Consider the following 19,500-nt stretch of genomic DNA (forward strand, 5'->3'; position numbering starts at 1 on the left):
GTGCTTAGAGAAGGCTTCCACCTCATGGGTTTTGATTTTAACCCAGGTGTCATCCACATATCTGAACCAGTGGCTGGGAGCAACTCCTGAAAAAGTGGTCAAAGCTTTATGTTCCACTTCCTCCATGTAAAGATTGGCCACAATAGGGGATACCGGTGAGCCCATGGCGCATCCATGCTCCTGTCTGTAGAAACTTTCATTAAACTGGAAATAAGTGGTAGTCAGGCAGAGGTCAAGCAGGGTGCAAATCTGGTCCATGGTGACGTTCGTTCTATCCAGTAAGGTGCTGTCCCAAAGGAGTCGTTTTCTAACAACAGTTCGCAAACTGGGCCTCAGTACCTCCCTCTGCAACTGGCTACTAGACTTCCTCAGCAAGAGACCACAAGCAGTACGTGTCGGCAACAACACCTTGAGCACCATCACGCTAAGCACAGGAGCTCCACAAGGCTCTGTGCTCAGTCCTCTGCTCTTCACCGGCTGATACACGACTGCAAAACAACTTACAGTACCAACCACCTGGTGAAGTTTGCAGACGACACAACTCTGGTGGGTCTCATCACCAACGGCGACGAGACGCACTACAGGACCGAGGTGGAACTTCTGGCCAAGTGGTGCAGAGACAACAACCTCCTGCTGAACGTCAGTAAGACAAAGGAGATTGTTGTCAACTTCCAGAGAGGCCACAGCCAACACCTGCCACTGACCATCGATGGTGCTGCTGTGGAGAGAGTGAGAAACACAAAATTCCTTGGAGTGCACATCAGCGAGGACCTCTCCTGGACCAACAACACCGCAGTACTGGCCAAGAAAGCCCAACAGCGCCTCTACTTCCTGCGCAAACTGAAGCACGCCAGTGCCCCACCACCCATCATGACTACGTTCTACAGAGGGACCATTGAGAGCATCCTCTCCAGCTGCATCACTGTATGGGGCAGGAGCTGCACTGACCACAACAGGAAAGCCCTGCAGCGTATAGTGAACACAGCTGGGAAGATCATCAATGCACCCCTCCCCTCCCTGCAAGACATATACACCACCCGCCTCACCCGCAAAGCTCTCACAATCGTGAGAGATGAGACTCACCCAGCAAACAACCTGTTTAGCCTCCTGCCCTCTGGAAAGAGGTACAGGAGCCTACGGTCCAGAATCACCAGACTCACCAACAGCTTCATCCACCAGGCCGTCAGGATGTTGAACTCCCTCCCCTCTCTCCCATCACTGACAGCTCCACCCACCATACAGCCAAGAAGTTAGGATCTTGCCCCCTCCCGCATGGGAAAGACTCTGACTCAGGAACACCCCCCCCCCCCCCCCATATACACACACACACACACACACACGGAAAGACTCTGACTCAGGAAGCCCCCACCCCCACACACACATACACACAAAGACTCGAACTTAGGAAAGACTCTGACTATGGAACTGCACTATGTGACTTTTGCACCTTTACCTGCACTACCTCACTTTTTTTACACACCATACACTGTTTCTTGTTGCTGCTGCCCTCCACGGAAAAGACTTTTCATTTGCACCTTTACCTGCACTACCTCACTTTTTTTTTTACACACCATACACTGTTTCTTGTTGCTGCTGCCCTCCATGGAAAAGACTTCTCTATGGAACTACATATGTGACTTTGCACCTTACCTGAACTCTCTCATAAGAACTGCCTTGGGCCCTGCAATATAACAACTTACCATATGCTGCTTCTGAATGCTGCTACACATTATTATTAACACATTATTATTTATTTAACACATTATTCTACAAAATGCTGCTACTGTGATGACCTCAACTGGACTGCCCTGGACTGTGCTGTACTGTACTGTGTGTCTTGTATACTAGTCTCGTTCTTATCTTCCTGTCTTTAGCCTAGATTATTTTTTCTAAATGTTAAATGTTTCAATTCCCCCCTTTTTTTTTAAATCATTACTTTATTATTACTTATTGCTTGTTACACTGTTATTGGTCCTGTCTTGTGCTTTAATGTTTGTCTTGTTAATGTCAGTCCTATGTTTGTCTATGTCTTTACATGGGATAGAGAGAAACGTAATTTCAATTTCCTTGTATGACCTGTGCATATGAAGAAACTGACAATAAAGCTGACTTGAACTTGAACTTGTACCTCACCACGGACCAGATTTGCACCCTGCTTGACCTCTGCCTGACTACCACTTATTTCCAGTTTAATGAAAGTTTCTACAGACAGGAGCATGGATGCGCCATGGGCTCACCGGTATCCCCTATTGTGGCCAATCTTTACATGGAGGAAGTGGAACATAAAGCTTTGACCACTTTTTCAGGAGTTGCTCCCAGCCACTGGTTCAGATATGTGGATGACACCTGGGTTAAAATCAAAACCCATGAGGTGGAAGCCTTCTCTAAGCACATCAATGCAGTGGATATTAACATCAACTTCACTCGGGAGGATGTCAGTGGGAATAATCTAGCCTTCTTGGATTGTGATGTACACATTAGACAAGACAGAAGCCTGAGCATCGAGGTCTACCGGAAACCCACACACACAGACCAGTACCTACTCTTTGACTCTCACCACCCACTGGAACACAAATTCAGGGTCATTAGGACCTTGCAACACAGGGCTCAGAATATCCCTACAACGATAGAGGGAAAAGAGAAGGAGCAGAATCACATCAAGAAAGCACTTCAGAACTGCGGGTATCCCAACTGGTCTTTCCGCAAGAGCAGAAAAAGGAACAGAACGGACAAGGAGGATAACAGGAACAAACGCAAGAACATTGTCATTCCCTACATTTCTGGTCTATCTGAGAAACTCAGGAGGATCTTCAACAAACACAACATTCCGGTACATTTCAGACCCAGTAACACCCTGAAGCAGAAACTGGTCCACCCTAAGGACAGAATACCCAGACACAAACAGGACAACGCAGTGTATGCCATTCAGTGCAGTGAGGAATGCACAGACTCATATATTGGGGAAACTAAACAACCGCTTCACAGGCGCATGGCTCAACACAGGAGAGCCAGTTCTTCAGGCCAGGACTCTGCTGTCTACCTTCATCTTAACAACAAAGGACACACATTTCAGGATTGCAACGTACGCATTTTAGCCAGAGAGAATCGTTGGTATGAGCGAGGAGTTAAAGAAGCCATTTTTGTCAACCTGGAACGGCCATCACTGAACAGAGGTGGGGTCTAAGACATCATTTATCAGCCACCTACAATGCAGTCCTTGGCACACTTCCCAGAGAACTGAATGCACACCAAAACCCAGCTGTTTTCAGTGACTCACATGAGGACAGAGAGAATCAGCATTCCATTGATCACCCTAACGGGCAATCCATTGATCATCCTAATGACTCTCGAGGCCGTTCACAACCAGCCTCCAGTGACCCACACCAACAGGATGACTCAATGACACCTTAGATGAGCTTTTCATCCATGAGAGGATAAATACCTGATGCTCCCTACCAGTCAGACAGAACTGAAGAAGCCTTTCGGATGAGAGGTGAAACGTCTTCAAGAATCTTCAAGCAAATCCAGTTGCTCTCTTTTACCACCCACAGTTTACTATGACCTGGATGACTGAGAATCTTCACAGACATTTTTTTTGCACTTAGGGTTTTTTCTTGTTTATGTTTTTTTTTTTGCTCTAGTGTTTTTGTCCTTGTCTGTCGTGTTTTTGTCAAGTTTTTTGTCTCTTTTTACCTGGACTATTTTTGCCATTTGTTTGTTTACCTTTTTTGCCATGCCCTTTCCCTGAATTAAATCTCATTATTTATTGAATTACTGCCTGTGTGTTCTGCTTCTGGATCCTAATCTCACCTCCCCTAACAGTACGTTCTGGCCAACATGGATCCAGCGCAACTCACCCATCTGAGAACGGCCATCCAGCAGCAAGGGACTCTCCTCGGGACCCACCAACAAGACCTCCAGCAGATCACCCAGAACCTCGCCACCCTGTTCAACTCACTCAATCTCCTCACCACACAGATGCAGCGCTATCAAGCCATGCCTACCTCTGCCCAGCTGTCTCCTACTTCAGCTCCTCTCTGCGAACCCAGACTTCCAGTGCCTCAGCCCTACGATGGAGAACCAGGTACTTGTAGATCGTTCCTATCTCAATACTGTTTGATCCTAGAGCTGCAACCTCTGGCGTTTCCCACAGAATGCTCCTGGGTAGCATATACAATCATGCTCCTCAGCGGCAAGGCTACAGAGTGGGGAACAGTGGTCTGGGACACCAATGCACCCTTTTGTTCCTGTTTCAAGGATTTCTGCGAGGAGATGAGGCGAACTTTTGACCAATCTCTATCAGGCCAGGAGGTGGCTAGAGAGCTCATGGAGCTGCGGCAGGGGTCCCAGTCCACCTCGGACTATGCCATCGAGTTCCGGATGTTGGTGGCATCGTGCGGTTGGAACGAGAGCGCCCAGGTCGACGTGTTCCTGCATGGCTTGTCCGACGCCATTAAGGATGAACTAGTATCGTAGGAACTGCCGTCGGACCTTTCCAGTCTCATAGACCTCGCCAACCGTATCGACGCCCGGTTCCAGCAACGGAGGAGAGAGAAGACCCGCCCCAGCTTCACCTCCTCTCCGCTTCCCGCCTCCTCCATCAGACCCATGCAGGTAGACCGGGTACGGGTGTCAGCGGAGGAACAACAGCGCTGGCAGAGCACAGGGGCCTGTTTCTACTGTGGTCAGCGAGGACACATCTGCCAAGCCTGCCTGCTAAAGGGAACGAGACCACCAGTGAATCGAGGGGCCCTGGTGGGCAACACAGAACCAGCCCCCCGCTGATCGACCGTTACTCCCTGTCATCATCATCTACGACAACCATCATCACCATCTCCAGGCCCTCATTGACTCAGGGGCAGATAGGAACCTGATCTGCTCCGCCACCGCCAAGCGTCTGGGAATTCCGCTACTTGCCCTCGTCGTCCCTCTCAGTCCTGACACTCAATGGCACTGGCTTGACCACCATCACCCACCTTACTGCCCCGCTCACCCTGAGGATTTCTGGCAACCACTCTGAAACCATCCAACTCCACGTCATGAATGACCCCCATGTACCCATCATCCTAGGATTACCCTGGATAACACAGCACAACCCCCACCTAAACTGAGCCGATAATACCATCCTAGGCTGGAGCCATTCCTGCCTAGCTTCCTGCCTGAACTCTGCTCTGCCTCCCGCCAAACCACCACAGCCTTCAGCCAGCGAGTTTCCTGACCTCTCTCATGTGCCTCTGGAATACCTGGACTTAAGACTTGTTTTCAGCAAGACCCAAGCAGTGTCCCTCCCTCCTCACAGACCCTATGACTGTGGAATTGACCTCCTGCCTGGGACAGCACCAACAGGTTTCTCCTGTTGAAAGGCAAGCCATGGAGAAGTACAACTCTGAATCTCTGGCAGCTGGGATCATCTGCCCTTCCTCCTCCCCAACAGGAGTAGGATTTTTCTTTGTGGAAAAGGACAAGTCGCTCCGCCACTGCATTGACTATTGAGGTCTCAACGCCATCACGGTCAAGAACCGCTACCCCCTAATGCTCATGACTACGGCCTTTGAACTACTTCAGGGAGCCAAGATATTCACCAAGTTGGACTTATGCAATGCCTACTATCTCATCAGGATCAGGGAGGGGGACGAGTGGAAGACGGCCTTTAACACCACCACTGGCCACTACAAGTACCTCGTGGTCCCTTTCAGCCTAACCAACGCGCCCGCAGTCTTCCAGGCACTCGTCAATGACGTCCTAAGGGATTTCCTCAACATCTTCATTTTCGTGTACCTGGATGACATCCTGATCTTCTCTCGCTCCCTGGAGGAACATCAGGGCCACATCCGGCAGGTCCTCTAGCGCCTGCTAGAAAACAAGCTGTTTGTCAAGGCGGAAAAGAGCGAATTCCACCAGAGCTCTGTCTCGTTTCTGGGGTTCATCATCTCCCTGGCTAGGATCCAGATGGACCCCTCAAGTTTGAGGCAGTCGCAGACTGGCCTACTCCATCCTCACGACAAGAGCTCCAGCATTTCCTGGGATTTGCTAATTTCTACAGGCGCTTCATCCGCGACTTCAGCACGGTGGCCGGACCTCTCACTGCCTTGACCTCGATTAAGACCTCATTCAAGTGGGGGTTGGAAGCAGAGAAAGCCTTCTCCATGCTCAAGCCCAGGTTCACCACAGCACCCATTCTCACCATACCCAACCAAACAATTCATCGTGGAGGTCAACGCTTCTGAGTCTGGGGTCGGAGCCATTCTTTCCCAGAGGGCCAGCGACAAGGTCCACCTCTGCTCCTTCTCTCACCGGCTGTCCCCTGCTGAACGTACTTATGACAGAGTTGTTGGCCATCAAGCTAGCCTTGGAGGAATGGAGACGCTGGCTCAAGGGGTCAGATCTCCCCTTCCTAGTCTGGACTGACCATGAGTACCTCAAGTCTGCCAAACATCTCAATTCCCGTCAAGCCCGTTGGTCTCTCTTCTTCTCCCGGTTCAACTTCACACTCTCCTACCGCCCAGGCTTCAAGAATGGCAAACCTGATGCCCTGTCCAGGATGTTCTCTTCCCACCAAAAGGAGTCCAAGCCACCCGAGACCATCCTTCCTCCACGCTGTCTGGTGGGAGCCGCCATTCTAGAGGTTGAGACACTTGTGCAGAAGGCCCTGGAGCAGGACCCAGAAGGACCTAGAAGGTAACTTAAGCAACATACCACCTAACCATCTGTTTGTTCCCTGTTCTGTGCGAACCCAGGTGCTGCAGTGGGGTCATGGCTCCAAGTTGGCTCGTCACCCGAGAGCTGCTCAAACCCTGGCGCTCGTCCAACAGCTCTTCTGGTGGCCATCCATCAAGGAAGACGGCCAGGAGTTCGTGGCAGCCTGCGACACATGTGCCCAGAACAAGACAGCCAATCGACCCCCTGCTGGTTTGCTAAGACCCCTCCCGATTCCTCATCGACCCTGGTCTCACATCGCCCTGGACTTCATCACAGGACTCCCCAACTCAGGTGGCAATACATGCATCCTCACTGTTATTGACCGTTTTTCCAAGACCGTCCATTTCATTCCCCCGCCCAAGCTCCCCTCAGCCAAAGAGACCGCAGAACTACTCATCCACCACATTTTCCACCTACATGGTCTGTCTACCAACATAGTTTCTGACTGGGGTCCTCAGTTCACTGCACAGTTCTGGAGAGCCTTCTGCAAACTCATCGGGGGCACCTGTAGTCTCTCCTCAGGCTTCCACCCACAGACCAACGGCCAGGCAGAATGGGCTAACCAGGTTTTGGAGGTTGCACTCAGGTGCATGGCATCCAGGGATGCCAGTTCTTGGAGCAAATACCTACCTTGGATCGAATATGCACATAACACTCTCCCTTCCTCTTCCACAAGTCTCTCTCCATTCCAGTGCTCACTAGGGTACCAACCACCACTGTTCCCTAGCCAGGAGGAGGAGGTCGCCATACCCTCAGCCCAGATCTTCATACACTGCTGCAGGAGGACATGGGCAATGGCCCGGAGAAGACTCATTCGCTCCGCCCTAGCATCCAAGAGGCAGGCCGACAAGCGCCGCTCTAAGGTGCCCACCTACCGGGTGGGGCAACGAGTCATGCTCTCCACACACCACCTGCCACTCAGAACCATCTCCCACAAGCTGGCTCCCAGGTACCTACGACCTTTCCTCATCAGCAAGGTAATCAATCCATGTTCTGTCAGACTGGCTTTACCATTCACCATGCAACGCGTTCACCCCACCTTTCACGTATCACAGCTTAAACCCCTGGTCTCCAGTCCTTTTGCTGACCTCTTCTGCTCCTCGGACCTGCCTAATCCATCCTGATGCCCTGTGTCTGGTTGGAGTCTCATCGTATCGCTTCTGTGGAAGATGGCCCCATGAGGACAGTTGAAAGTCACACGTGGAGGATGCTCTGGACACTTACAGTAATGCTTTTATGGCTGAGGACTACAGTTGACTTTAGGACTGCAGTTGTCATGAACAGTTTTGCACTCAAGTTTCCATCAATGAAGAGTTATAACAACAACGAAACTGACTTCATGTTAAAACTGTTAATGTTATAGTCATGTTGTCTGTTGTTGCCCAAATGAGGATGGGTTCCCTTTTGAGTATGGTTCCTCTCAAGGTTTTTTCCTCATGTCATCTGACGGAGTGTTTCCTTGCCACTGTCACCACAAGCTTGCTCATTGGGGATAGATTAGGGATAAAATTAGCTCATGTTTTAAGTCATTCAAATTCTGTAAAGCTGCTTTGTAACGATGTTTATTGTTAAAAGCGCTATACAAATAAACTTGACTTGACTTTGTTTTCTGTCAAGAAGGCACACACCTGCTGTTGAGACTGCCATGGAGTAGCTAAATATCCAGATAAGGAAGTGAACATAGACACTGCACTCAAACTACAGACTGACTGCAGATTTAACAGTAATTTACTAGCAACAGGGTTGCCAGTAAAGTACTGTAAATGTTTAACATTAAATAACTAAACATATACTCACTGGGGCATGGTCTCATCACACAATGAAAAACAAAGACTGATATGCATTGCATTTCCACATGACACTGTTTCCCTATGTTGCTTGCTGTGCTATTACACATCGGGCAACTATATTCCATTTTCTGTCCAAATAGCTTACATAAACATTGGAAATAATTTCATATAGTTTCATCATGATAATGTGTGTAGCCTGCAGCAAAACGATTACAACCTAGCTTGCACATTATTGATTTGTTTATCTTTCAGTGAGGTTACATCATGAAGGTTTTCTGTGATTGTATTGACTAGGTCCTGAGCTCAGGAAAGGGAATTTCCAATGCTGTAGTCGGACTTAAAAAGACATCAATATTGAGTCTTTTGAGGTGTCTTATGCTTCAAACTAGCCAAGGAGTTTGTATGATTCATCTGATTGCTATTCTGAAAGTTCGGTAAATTGTGCATAATGGCATGTAGGCCTATATTTAATTGTGCAATAAATGTATTTAGGGTGTCAAGACTCCTATACTGTATTTCAATGCAAATTCAGGGGCAACAGTAATAATCAAGCTGTAATTAAAAATAATAGCTAGTGCAGAATGGTGTTTTGTTTTGTTGTTGGGGTGGATAGTGACACACTTTTTGTTGTGGGGGCTGAAGGAGGTTTCACCAATGCCGCTTTTCCACTACAAACACGGCCGAGTCGGGCTGAGCCGTGCCGTGCTGAGTCGAGCTGAGCGGGGCTGTTGGAGTTGCATTTCGACTACAACCGCGCTGAACCGTGCTGGCTGGAAGTGGGTGGACACATTGGGTGGAGTTAGCAAAAGTGGGTGGACGTCACGTGATGTCGTTAAGCAGCGCAAACAGTGACATCAGTGATCTTTTAAGCGGTAGTCTCACGACCCGCATAGTAAACAATAAACATGGAGGACATGGAGTCGTTAGTGTTGCTGGTCTTGGTGCTGTGGCTTGTTGTCACCGACAACGCCAACAGATACTGGCAAGAGCGTATAAATGAGGCGAGGCGCATAAGGCTTCATAATTCTCGTAATTCTCCTTCTTCCGGGTTTACAGATCCCAGCGTGCTCGCGGGGCGTGTGTGGGCATGTGAGGACACTCCTCCTCACCAATCAGTGCACAGGGGAGTGTCTGCTCACGCCCCCAGCCTCACTCGGCACGGTTTGGCTCACTTCAGCCCCACTCCAAAACGGTGCGAGTTTTAGGGGCTGAGCAGGGCTGAAGCGAGCTGAGTCGTGCTGTTTTTTGGTAGTCAAAACGCGAGCCGTGTCGGGCTGAAGTGAGCTGAAGCGAGCTGAAGTGAGCTGAAAAAGGGTAGTGGAAAAGGGCCACAAGGGTATACAATATACAAGCTAGAACTGCCAATCCTGGGAAGGCAACTGGAGAACACTCAACTCTTTGACATGCTCATGAAACCAGATTAAATAGACTTTTGTTTTGTGACATGGTGGGTTATCATTCTGGAAGCATCCATTAGAAGAAGCAATGATACTCAATTATGGTGTGGTATTCAAATTATGATTGATTTGCATCAACAGGCCAAAAGTATGCCAAGAAAACATTCCCCACAACATTACACCACCTCCACCAGCCTGGACTGCTGACATAAGTCAAGTTGGGTCCATGGATTCATGCTGTTGCCATCAAATTCTAACCCAACCATCTGTGTAACTTTGCAGAAATCAAGATTCCTTTATTCCAGTCTTTAAATGTACAGTTTTAGTGAACCTGTGCCCACTGCAGCTTCTGCTCACCATGGTTGTAAAGAGTTACTGTGTTTCTGATCTTGGCTGACAGAAGTGGAACCCAGGATGGTCTTCTACTGTTGTAGCCCACCTGCCTCAAGGTTTGATGTGTCAAGCATCCTGAGATGCTTTTCTTGTCACCACAATTATACAGAGAGGTTATCTGAGTTACTGTAGCCTTTCTGTCTGTTTAAACCCATTCTCTGTTGACCTCTCTCATCAACATGGTATTTCCATCCATAGAACTCCTGGATGTTTCAGTGGATGTTTTTTCCCCCCATTCTGATGGTTGATGTGAACATTACCAGAAGCTACTGGCCCATATTTGCATGATTTTATGCATTGCACTGCTGCCACACCATTGACTTATGACATAATTATATGAATGAGTAGCTGTATAGGCATTTCTCATAAAGTGTCCAGTGAGTGTACTTACAGTAAATTACTGTAATATCTTACACAGTAAATAAATAAATAAATAAACAAACAAACCCACAACACAAGAGTGCTCTGAGAGCATAATATCCCCTGCTAGCAACTATGCCATAACTCTGGTAAAATGTGATGGGATTGAATGAAATTGCAATATGCTTATTACCAACATATAACAAAGGATCCTGCCAAGTTTCATGAAATTCCTCCAAAAATTGTGAGAGGAGTTGATTTCAGAAGGTGAGTACCCTCCTGGGATGGACAGATGGACAAACAGACAGACAGAAATCGTCATGACATAATCCCCCTTCGGGCCTTTCGACCAGCGGGGGATAAAAACTTTTTGCCAAATTACATGAAATTCCTCAAAAAATTGTGAGGGAAGTCGATTTCAGAAAGCAAGCACACCTTGCTGAAATTGCCAAAGTACAAGTTTGTTAATAATCAAGGGCATAACGCTGGTAAAATTTGCCCAAATTAAATGAAATTTCAATATGCATATAACTGTCATATAACAAAGCCTTTTGCCAAGTTTGGTGAAATTCCTCCACAAATTGTGAGAGGAGCTGATTTCAGAAGGCAAGCACACCTTCATGAAATTGTCAAAGTACAAGGTTGTTAATCAAGTGCCACAACTCTGGTAAAATGCGACCGAATTGAACAAAATAACAATATGCATACTACCGACATATAACAATACCTTTTGCCAAGTTTGGTAAAATTCCTCCATAAATTGTGAGAGGAGTTGATTTCAGAAGGAAAACACACACTCATGAAATTGTCAAAGTATAATTTTGTTAATTAAGCCCTGTAACTCTGGTACAATGTGACTGAATTTAATGAAATAACAATATGTGTAGTACCGGCATATAACAAAGCCTATTCTCAAGTTTCATGAAATTCCTCCAAAAATTGTGAGAGGAGTTGATTTCAGAATGTGTGTACCCTTTCCTGGGACGGACGGACAGAAGGAAGCATGGAAATCGCCACAACATAATTCCCCTTCGGGCCTTTCGGCTAGTGGGGGATTAAAAAAGCACATAATCCAGTCCATTTACCTGTTGCTTTTTAAAATAGCAACTTATAATTGATGCAAGATAGAACTGAACAGAAGGTTAAGGGTCTTGCTCAAGAACGCAACCAGTGCTGCGATCTGAACACATGACCTTCTGCTCTGTAGCACAAAGCCTTAACCACTAAGCCACCACAACCAACTCTAGCTTACATTTGTTTTTAGTGCAAGTTAATTCAGTGGTAGAAGTAGCTGAATCAATGCAAGTCACTTGCACTAGTTGTGGTGCTCTTCCATCAGGTCACAGCATCACTGCTCTCTTGAACATGCATAAGAGCTCTTGAATGAAACTGGTAGAATAGATTAGGTATTTGATCAGTTGTGATGGGTGAAGGCTCTAACTAAGTTTGCCACAGCAGCCATGAATCCAGCTTGCAGTGCATTTGTTGCTTCTGCTGCTAAGTAACACTCCTTCATTACACTCTGTTCATCAGACCCCCCCCCCCCCCCCCCCCCAGTGGCAGGAGTGAGCACTCAAAGTGGGTCACAAATTTTGAGAATGAGACACAGACACTGAAAGTACATCAAGCTCTCTATGGAGGACAGCTTTACTAAGCTTCCCCGAGCTCTGCATTTCATTATGCTGTTGCATTGCTGCTAACAGCTCTTGTATTTATCCCATGCCCACTGCCAGGTCCTCTAATCTGTCTTCCAATATAGTGAACACACACACTTCCTTTTCCACAGGCCTGAGCAACTGACATTTCTGCCTGTTTCTTTTCCTGCCCTGACAATACAGCAAAGGAGCTAACTTTTTTTTTTGTCTTTCTAAAGATCTCCACTGTTGTACCTGCTCCTCACTTCATTCATTGCTTTGCAAGGAAACAAGCAAAAGTTCAGAAGTAAATCACTCTGGAAGTGCACTCTAGTGCTGGAAACTGCTTCATGTGCTTTATGAATAGAAATTTATTGTTAATCCAGAGCTACTGCTTAAAAAAGAAAAAATAACATGTTTGTAACAAAGTAAAACATAATCGTTGATGCGGTGACACTTTTAGGAGACATTTATTTAACTTTTATGGAAGTAGTTTCAGGGCGGCACGGTGGTGTAGTGGTTGGCTATGTTTACATTAGACCGTATCTGTCTCGTTTTCTTCGCGGATGCACTGTCCGTTTACATTAAACCGCCTGGAAACGCCGGGAAACGGGAATCCGCCAGCGTCCACATATTCAATCCAGATCGTGTCAGCTCCGGTGCTGTGTAAACATTCAGAATACGCGGATACGCTGTGCTGAGCTCTAGCTGGCGTCTCATTGGACAATGTCACTGTGACATCCACCTTCCTGATTCGCTGGCGTTGGTCATGTGACGCGACTGCTGAAAAACGGCGCGGACTTCCGCCTTGTATCACCTTTCATTAAAGAGTATAAAAGTATGAAAATACTGCAAATACTGATGCAAATACTGCCCATTGTGTAGTTATGATTGTCTTTAGGCTTGCCATCCTTCCACTTGCAAGTGGTAAGTGATATGCGCTGGGATCACACACACAGCGGCTCAGTCCCGAATCACAGCTTGTTCACTTCACTCGCGCGCTCTGTGAGCTGCGCAGGGCCGGAGTGCGCACCCTCCAGAGGGCACTCGCTGTTCAGGGCGGAGTGATTTGGAGCGCAGGATGCCTGCGGAGCCGAGCGTATCCGTGTATTGGTATTGCTGTGTGCACGCAAATCGTGTATTGGTGTTGCTGTGTGCACACTAATCGTTTTAAAAACGTTAATCTGATGATCCGCTGATACGGTCTAATGTAAACATGGGCTTAGCGCAGTCGCCTCACAGCAAGAAGGTCCTGGGTTTGAGCCCAGCGGCCAGCAAGGGCCTTTCTGTGTGGAGTTTGCATGTTCTCCCTGTGTCTGCATGGGTTTCCTCCGGTTTCCCCCACAGTCCAAAGACATGCAGGTTAGGTTAATTGGTGGCTCTAAGGCCCTGTCCACACGGCAACGGATTCAGGTGAATCTGATAAAATTGTTTATCGTTTCGGCCTGGCGTCCACACGGCACCGGCGTTTTGGGTGCCCTACAACGATATTTTTTGAGAACAGGTTCCAGAGTGGAAAAATCTGGCAATGGCGCCGTTGCGAAGTCGTCTGGATGAGTAGAACAGATTTGTTTACGATGACATCACAACCACATGACTAGAACAAGCAGCACTCTCACTGTTTTGTATGAACCACTGCATTGCATTCACTTTTGTATACAGCTTTTCTTTTAAATAAACAAGTAACTGAACCATTTCTTGAATTTCTTTTTTTTATTGGATAAGACTGCTTTTCAAAATGTTCACACACAATATAAAAAGTTATCTAAATTATATAAAAATGCTTTTCAAAATGTCCACACACAATAAGAAAATTAAGTTATATAAAACTATGCACACTAATAAAACTAATTTGTACACACAGAAGGCACAATTTCCTTGCGTAGTCGCAGCCATCTTCTTCTTGTTGTGTGTTTGTTCCTGAGAGTGCTTCACACCGGGTAGAAGAAGGGGTTTATGCGCATGCGTCTACTTCTTCTATTGTTCTGGTGTCTCTGATGGGACCATCTTACAGCGCCCCTAGATGTGTGGCATGTGTATTGCATCGTTTTCAGCAAGCGTTGCGTTGCCATATGTACCTGATATTTTACTGATCCGTTGCCCATGTGGGCGCGATATTTTTTTAATAAAATCTCGTTGCCGTTGTCGTGTGGATGTAGCCTAAATTGACCGCAGGTGTGAATGTGAGCGTGAATGGTTGTTTGTGTGTCAGCCCTGCGATAACCTGGCGACTTGTCCAGGGTGTACCCCACCTCTTGCCTGTGGTCAGCTGGAATAGGCTCCAGCTTACCTGCGACCCTGTAGAACAGGATAAGTGGGTACAGATAATGGATGGATGGATGGATGGATGGATGGATGGATGGATGGATGGATGGATGGATGGATGGATAGATGGATAGATGGATGGAAGTAGTTTCAGTTGAAAGTGCTTTAAGAGTGTGTGTGTGTTTGGAGAGAGAGAGAGAGAGAAGGGCTGGTGAGGAAATGCCCATTTATCGCATCTATAATGTAGGTGAGAACAGGAATGAACTTGTCCCTTGGACATTCTACACCATTAAATCTAACTTTTTCTTCTTGGTGCCTTTTATGCCTCAATGGCATGTAGGGCATGGCATGTAGGGCAGCAACAAAAGTTTTCCACCTCCGTCTGTCCTGGGCAAGTTGTTGGATGGTGCCCCATGTGTGGTTCAGGCTCTGCATCTTCTTCTCTACAGTTCTTTTCCATGTGTTTCTTGGTCGGCCTCTTTTACGCTTCCCTCCTGGTGTCCAGCATAATGCTGTTTTTGTGATGTCAGTAGAGTCCTTTCTCAACACGTCCTATCCACCTCCATCTTCTTATTATTAAATCTAACCATAAACCATTAAAGTGCACAATATGTGGTTCATTGTAATCACTGGCTTATACTGTGGTATAAGCAGAATAACACACTCCAGACTGAACTATTCTAATATAGCCATGCTGTTATTTTCATTACTGTCATGTGTTCTTCCTGAGATCATGGTTCAGTACTGGTACTGGTATAGCTTCTTGAATTCTGACTTGTGAAGAGAAATTGTCATATATCAGGTGTATCATGTGTGACCCATAAACAAACAGGTCCTTTAACTGTTTGATCCCAGTGCAACATGAGGCTTGAACCGTTATGAACAGAAATGACGGGAATAAAACTGACTAACCTTCAAACAGGAAAGTCTCATTCCAGTGAGGATTGAGGTTCTTCCTCTTAACTTTGGTCTCCAGTTTGTGCTTTTTATCAGGCAGAAGGTAGATTTTTACAAAGGGGTCAGAGGTGCCCGAGAAATCTTTAGCAGGCAGGTCTTGACCTTTTAGTATTTTGACTGTGAGAGTGGAGTCCTGGAAGCTGTAGCCAACACTGAACTGAATCCTCCCCAGCTTCTCACTGACTGGACCTTCATGATCCTCATCCGAGCCAGGAGACAACTGAAGCGAAAAACACACACACACACACACACACACACACACACACACACACACAGAGTCATTTATGCAATCAGAGATGTGCAGTAAACAGTAATTACGTCAGTTAGGAGAGAGTGCTTTGAGACAAACACTGTGTAATTAAGGTGTAACTGAAGCAGATTAACTCAATAGCTGTTTTGAATTGAAAAACAACAGTGATAATACCTTTGACTCTGGTATTGGTGAAACACACACACACACCTCTTTTGAAACACTGTGGCGGTACATGACAAAGATGAGATGGACAATAAGAGGCTCCGGGTTTAAGTGGACAAAATTAACCAACACACATTCCACAGCCCACCATCTTACCATCACCATGTCTCCAGTCAGCGAGTTAGCAAGGTCCGAGACAGAGGAATGTCCATCAGAATCTGGTGGCTGACCCTTAGGACTGTTTGCTGGCTTATTACCCAGATTCCTACTGCAAAGAGACAGGCAGAAATAAAGAAGGAGAGCGACATGAAGAGAGAGAGAGAGGGAGAAAGAGAGGGTGACTTTCCTTCCATACAAGGAAGATTCTCTTTTCATACAAGTATCCCACTTGCTCAAAATGTTCACTCACCGAACAAACCCAATATGGAAAACTACAATGTTATATACTTTCTCTCTGAGCTACACACGGTTCAGACAGCAAGCATGTGATGGACATCCCAACAAGATTATGTTAAAAAAAAAAAAAAAGCAATAATACAAAATAATGAACGAAATCCAAAAACTGCAAATGAAACTTAAAAAAACAACAACACTAGATTACAGCAAGCACCTTTGTTACATCCTTACACTCACAGACAACCATTAAAGTATAACGCATGATCAAATTATAAATGCAATCAACAAGAAAACATTTTCTTTATACCACAAACAGGCATTTAACAAAATCCAATCACACAACATACATCATCAGGTATACAGAGAACAGATTAAAGACTTTACAGTCAAATGTGTTAATTTTTGGACCATGAATAAATAAAGGAACAAGGAGGCTGACAGACATCACACATAGATGTGCAGACGGAAAATTACAAAGAGATGAGACCTGTCAAACAGTAAGAATGCATTATTCTCTTACAGCAGGCGTGAAGCTGCTGGAATAAGTAATATAAATATGGAATGGTCTGTTTCTTACAGGCGAGAGAGAAGCCAAGGTGGAACACTCACAGCAGTCTTACTGAACTAGTGAACAGAGCCAAACCCTGCAAAGAGCTAATGGAATGAAACGGTACAAGTGGTGTGTGTGTGTGTGTGTGTGTGTGTGTGTGTGTGTGTGTGTGTAAAAGAGAGACAGAGAGAGAGAGAGAGAGAGAGAGAGAATGATAGACCACATGTAAAACAAACGGACAGACTGGTTGACGCAAAGTAAGAGGCAAATGGTAATGACGTGTGTTCAGCAACAGATAGAGAGGTGGGATGAATGTGAGACAGATGGAATGATCACAGAAAAAGAGAGCAACAGCAACAAAACAATGGGTGGACAATTCAGACAGCGACTGCAGGAAAGAGAAAGACAGGAAATAAATGAAAAAAGTTCTCTGTCAGAAAAGAGATGCAGTATATTATTAGAATGACTAACGACTACAGAGTCAAATGAAACCAGAAGAGACACAATGACTACACCAGGGCTGAGTTATCAGAAGAGCAGAGCTGCAAGAGAGGAATAAGAGCGAAAGAAGGGAAGGAGAGCAAGAAGCCTGGAAAAACAAGAAACGCTTAATCCGGTCAGTCAGATAAAGAATCAACAAAGGAATAGATAGACGGAAACTATGAATTTAAAAAAAAAAGTAAACCAAAACCAAGAACACACAGAAAGTTAAGCAAAACAGAGCGTGTGCTGGAAAAAAACCCAAAAAAGATCAGAAGGAGAGAGAAACAAGATTGGAGATTAGTTTGACAAAGCAAATGAAAGGCCAGGATGAAACATTTTCTTTTCTCAGATTAAGAGAGTGATAAAGCCAGAGTGAAATCTAAAAGCAAACAGAGAAAGAAATAATAAGGAAGCTATAGAGAAAGAGTGAAGTCTTGAAGAAACAAAGAGACACAGTAAACAAATTGAATACCTCAAAGCCACAGAATAGGGACATACATAGTTGGGCGGACGGACGGACAGGCAAAGGTGGGACGTTACAGTTAGGATATGATCTTTAGAATGGTGGGGAGACGAGGAAAGAAGAAAGAAACCTTTAAAAAAATAATCGAGATGTTCAATTTGAAAAGATCAGATCAGATTGTAAGAATTCATCCGCGTCACTAGGTGGACCCCAACAGTCTAAAGAGATTAGGACGGGGCCTAAAGTCTACGCTCAGCACAGGGGTGCTGGGACACAAGCGGTTTATTCGGACTGAGTTTCACAGTAGAAACTCATACGCTGTCTGTCTGTCAACACGTTTTAGCTACCAACATGGATCATAAAGGTTGATAGAAAAAGTTCTTTCAATGTAGCAAGATATCTTTTTAGTGTTGTTTATGAATTCACTTATTCGATCAATGAAGACACACAGACATAGCCATACAATTTGAAACACGCACATGAAGCAAGCAAAGTGGGACAAGCAGAGACAAAGACATTCAAATAACACTGAAAAACAGACAACATCCACAAAGACAGACAGACAAACAATAAACACAAAGACTGGCATAACAACCTGGGGAAAGGGAGACGCTAAAATGCTCAGCTAGCAGCTGCCAAGTAATGTTTGGCATTTATGTTAATTAGTAAGTAATCGGTTAATTGTATAATTGAGTGCTGCACAGTATGGTGGATTAAGATAATCAGTTGCTAAGTGGTTAGGTGATTTGTTAATTGGTTAGTGTAATTGATTTTCAGTGACATTGAGCTAAGCGATATCTGATGAGAGAGTGATAAAAGACGTAAGAGAAATGGGGAAAATAAAACCATTTAAAAAATGAAGTAAAGAAAAGGAAGAGGACAGGGAGCTCCTTGAAAGCTTATGCTCTGAAAAACAAAGGGATACAACAAAAAGGAAGAGAAATAAACTAAAAACAAATCAAGATCCCTCCTTTGTTAGTTCACTTTCTCGCAGCTTTTCCATCTTATTGATCGAGAGCGAATCTTCACTGAGGGTGGGCTGTATAATTCACTGGGCTTCACTGAAGTCTGTTCACAGTAAAGGTTGCTATTCTGTAAGATAGGGGCTTCAGACTCCAGCTCCTCACAGGGAGTGCTCCTGTGGTGTGTTGGAAGGGAAAAAAACGCATTTCTGTAGGGCGGCTGAAACCCTCCAAGACTGGAGTATGTTATATGGGATTAAAATAATGTCTAAATATAGTCATTAGTTATACGTAAAAGGTGACGTGTATAAAGTGCAGGAAGGAAAAAGGCACTTGCGACTAAACATTGAACTGGCTTATATTTGCTTGGAAAAGCACAGGAGGATTGAGAAGTAATAAACAATACTGAATATACTAATGAAGTAATGAAGAGACCATGTGAGAGAGGAAGAATTAGAAAAAAAAAGACAAAAAAGATATCACCAAATAATTAAAAATTCATGGGATATAATGTAACTTTCATTTGATCACACGGAATCTAGTTATAACAAAACCCCAGAAACTATGAAACCAAGAAATATGTTTCTAATTATTCAGGATTAGTGGTATTAATGAATAAATCTTCGAAACAGCTGAGCAGTCAGGGGCATGAAAAGCCAGCAGTAGGGGGCAGAAGGATCTCAAATTCCCCAGAACACTTCTGTTCATCCCATCACTCCCAGCTCAAAAGTAGGCT

The 19,500-nt window shown here is 45.4% G+C and overlaps 1 protein-coding gene across 1 annotated transcript in view; it reads right to left on the reverse strand.

Moving 5' to 3' along the window:
* Window positions 1-19,500, reverse strand: part of syt7a (synaptotagmin VIIa) — a 304,956-nt gene that overhangs the window by 31,164 nt on the left and 254,292 nt on the right. Inside the window, exons 8-9 of the mRNA XM_060914462.1 lie at window positions 16,067-16,175; window positions 15,451-15,715 (exon numbers count right to left, since the gene is read on the reverse strand). Coding sequence (XP_060770445.1) covers window positions 15,451-15,715; window positions 16,067-16,175 — 374 coding nt within the window. The remainder of the gene's footprint in view (window positions 1-15,450; window positions 15,716-16,066; window positions 16,176-19,500) is intronic.

The sequence above is a fragment of the Neoarius graeffei genome, chromosome 2 (genome assembly GCF_027579695.1).
Source record: "Neoarius graeffei isolate fNeoGra1 chromosome 2, fNeoGra1.pri, whole genome shotgun sequence".
Taxonomy (NCBI): Eukaryota; Metazoa; Chordata; class Actinopteri; order Siluriformes; family Ariidae; genus Neoarius; species Neoarius graeffei.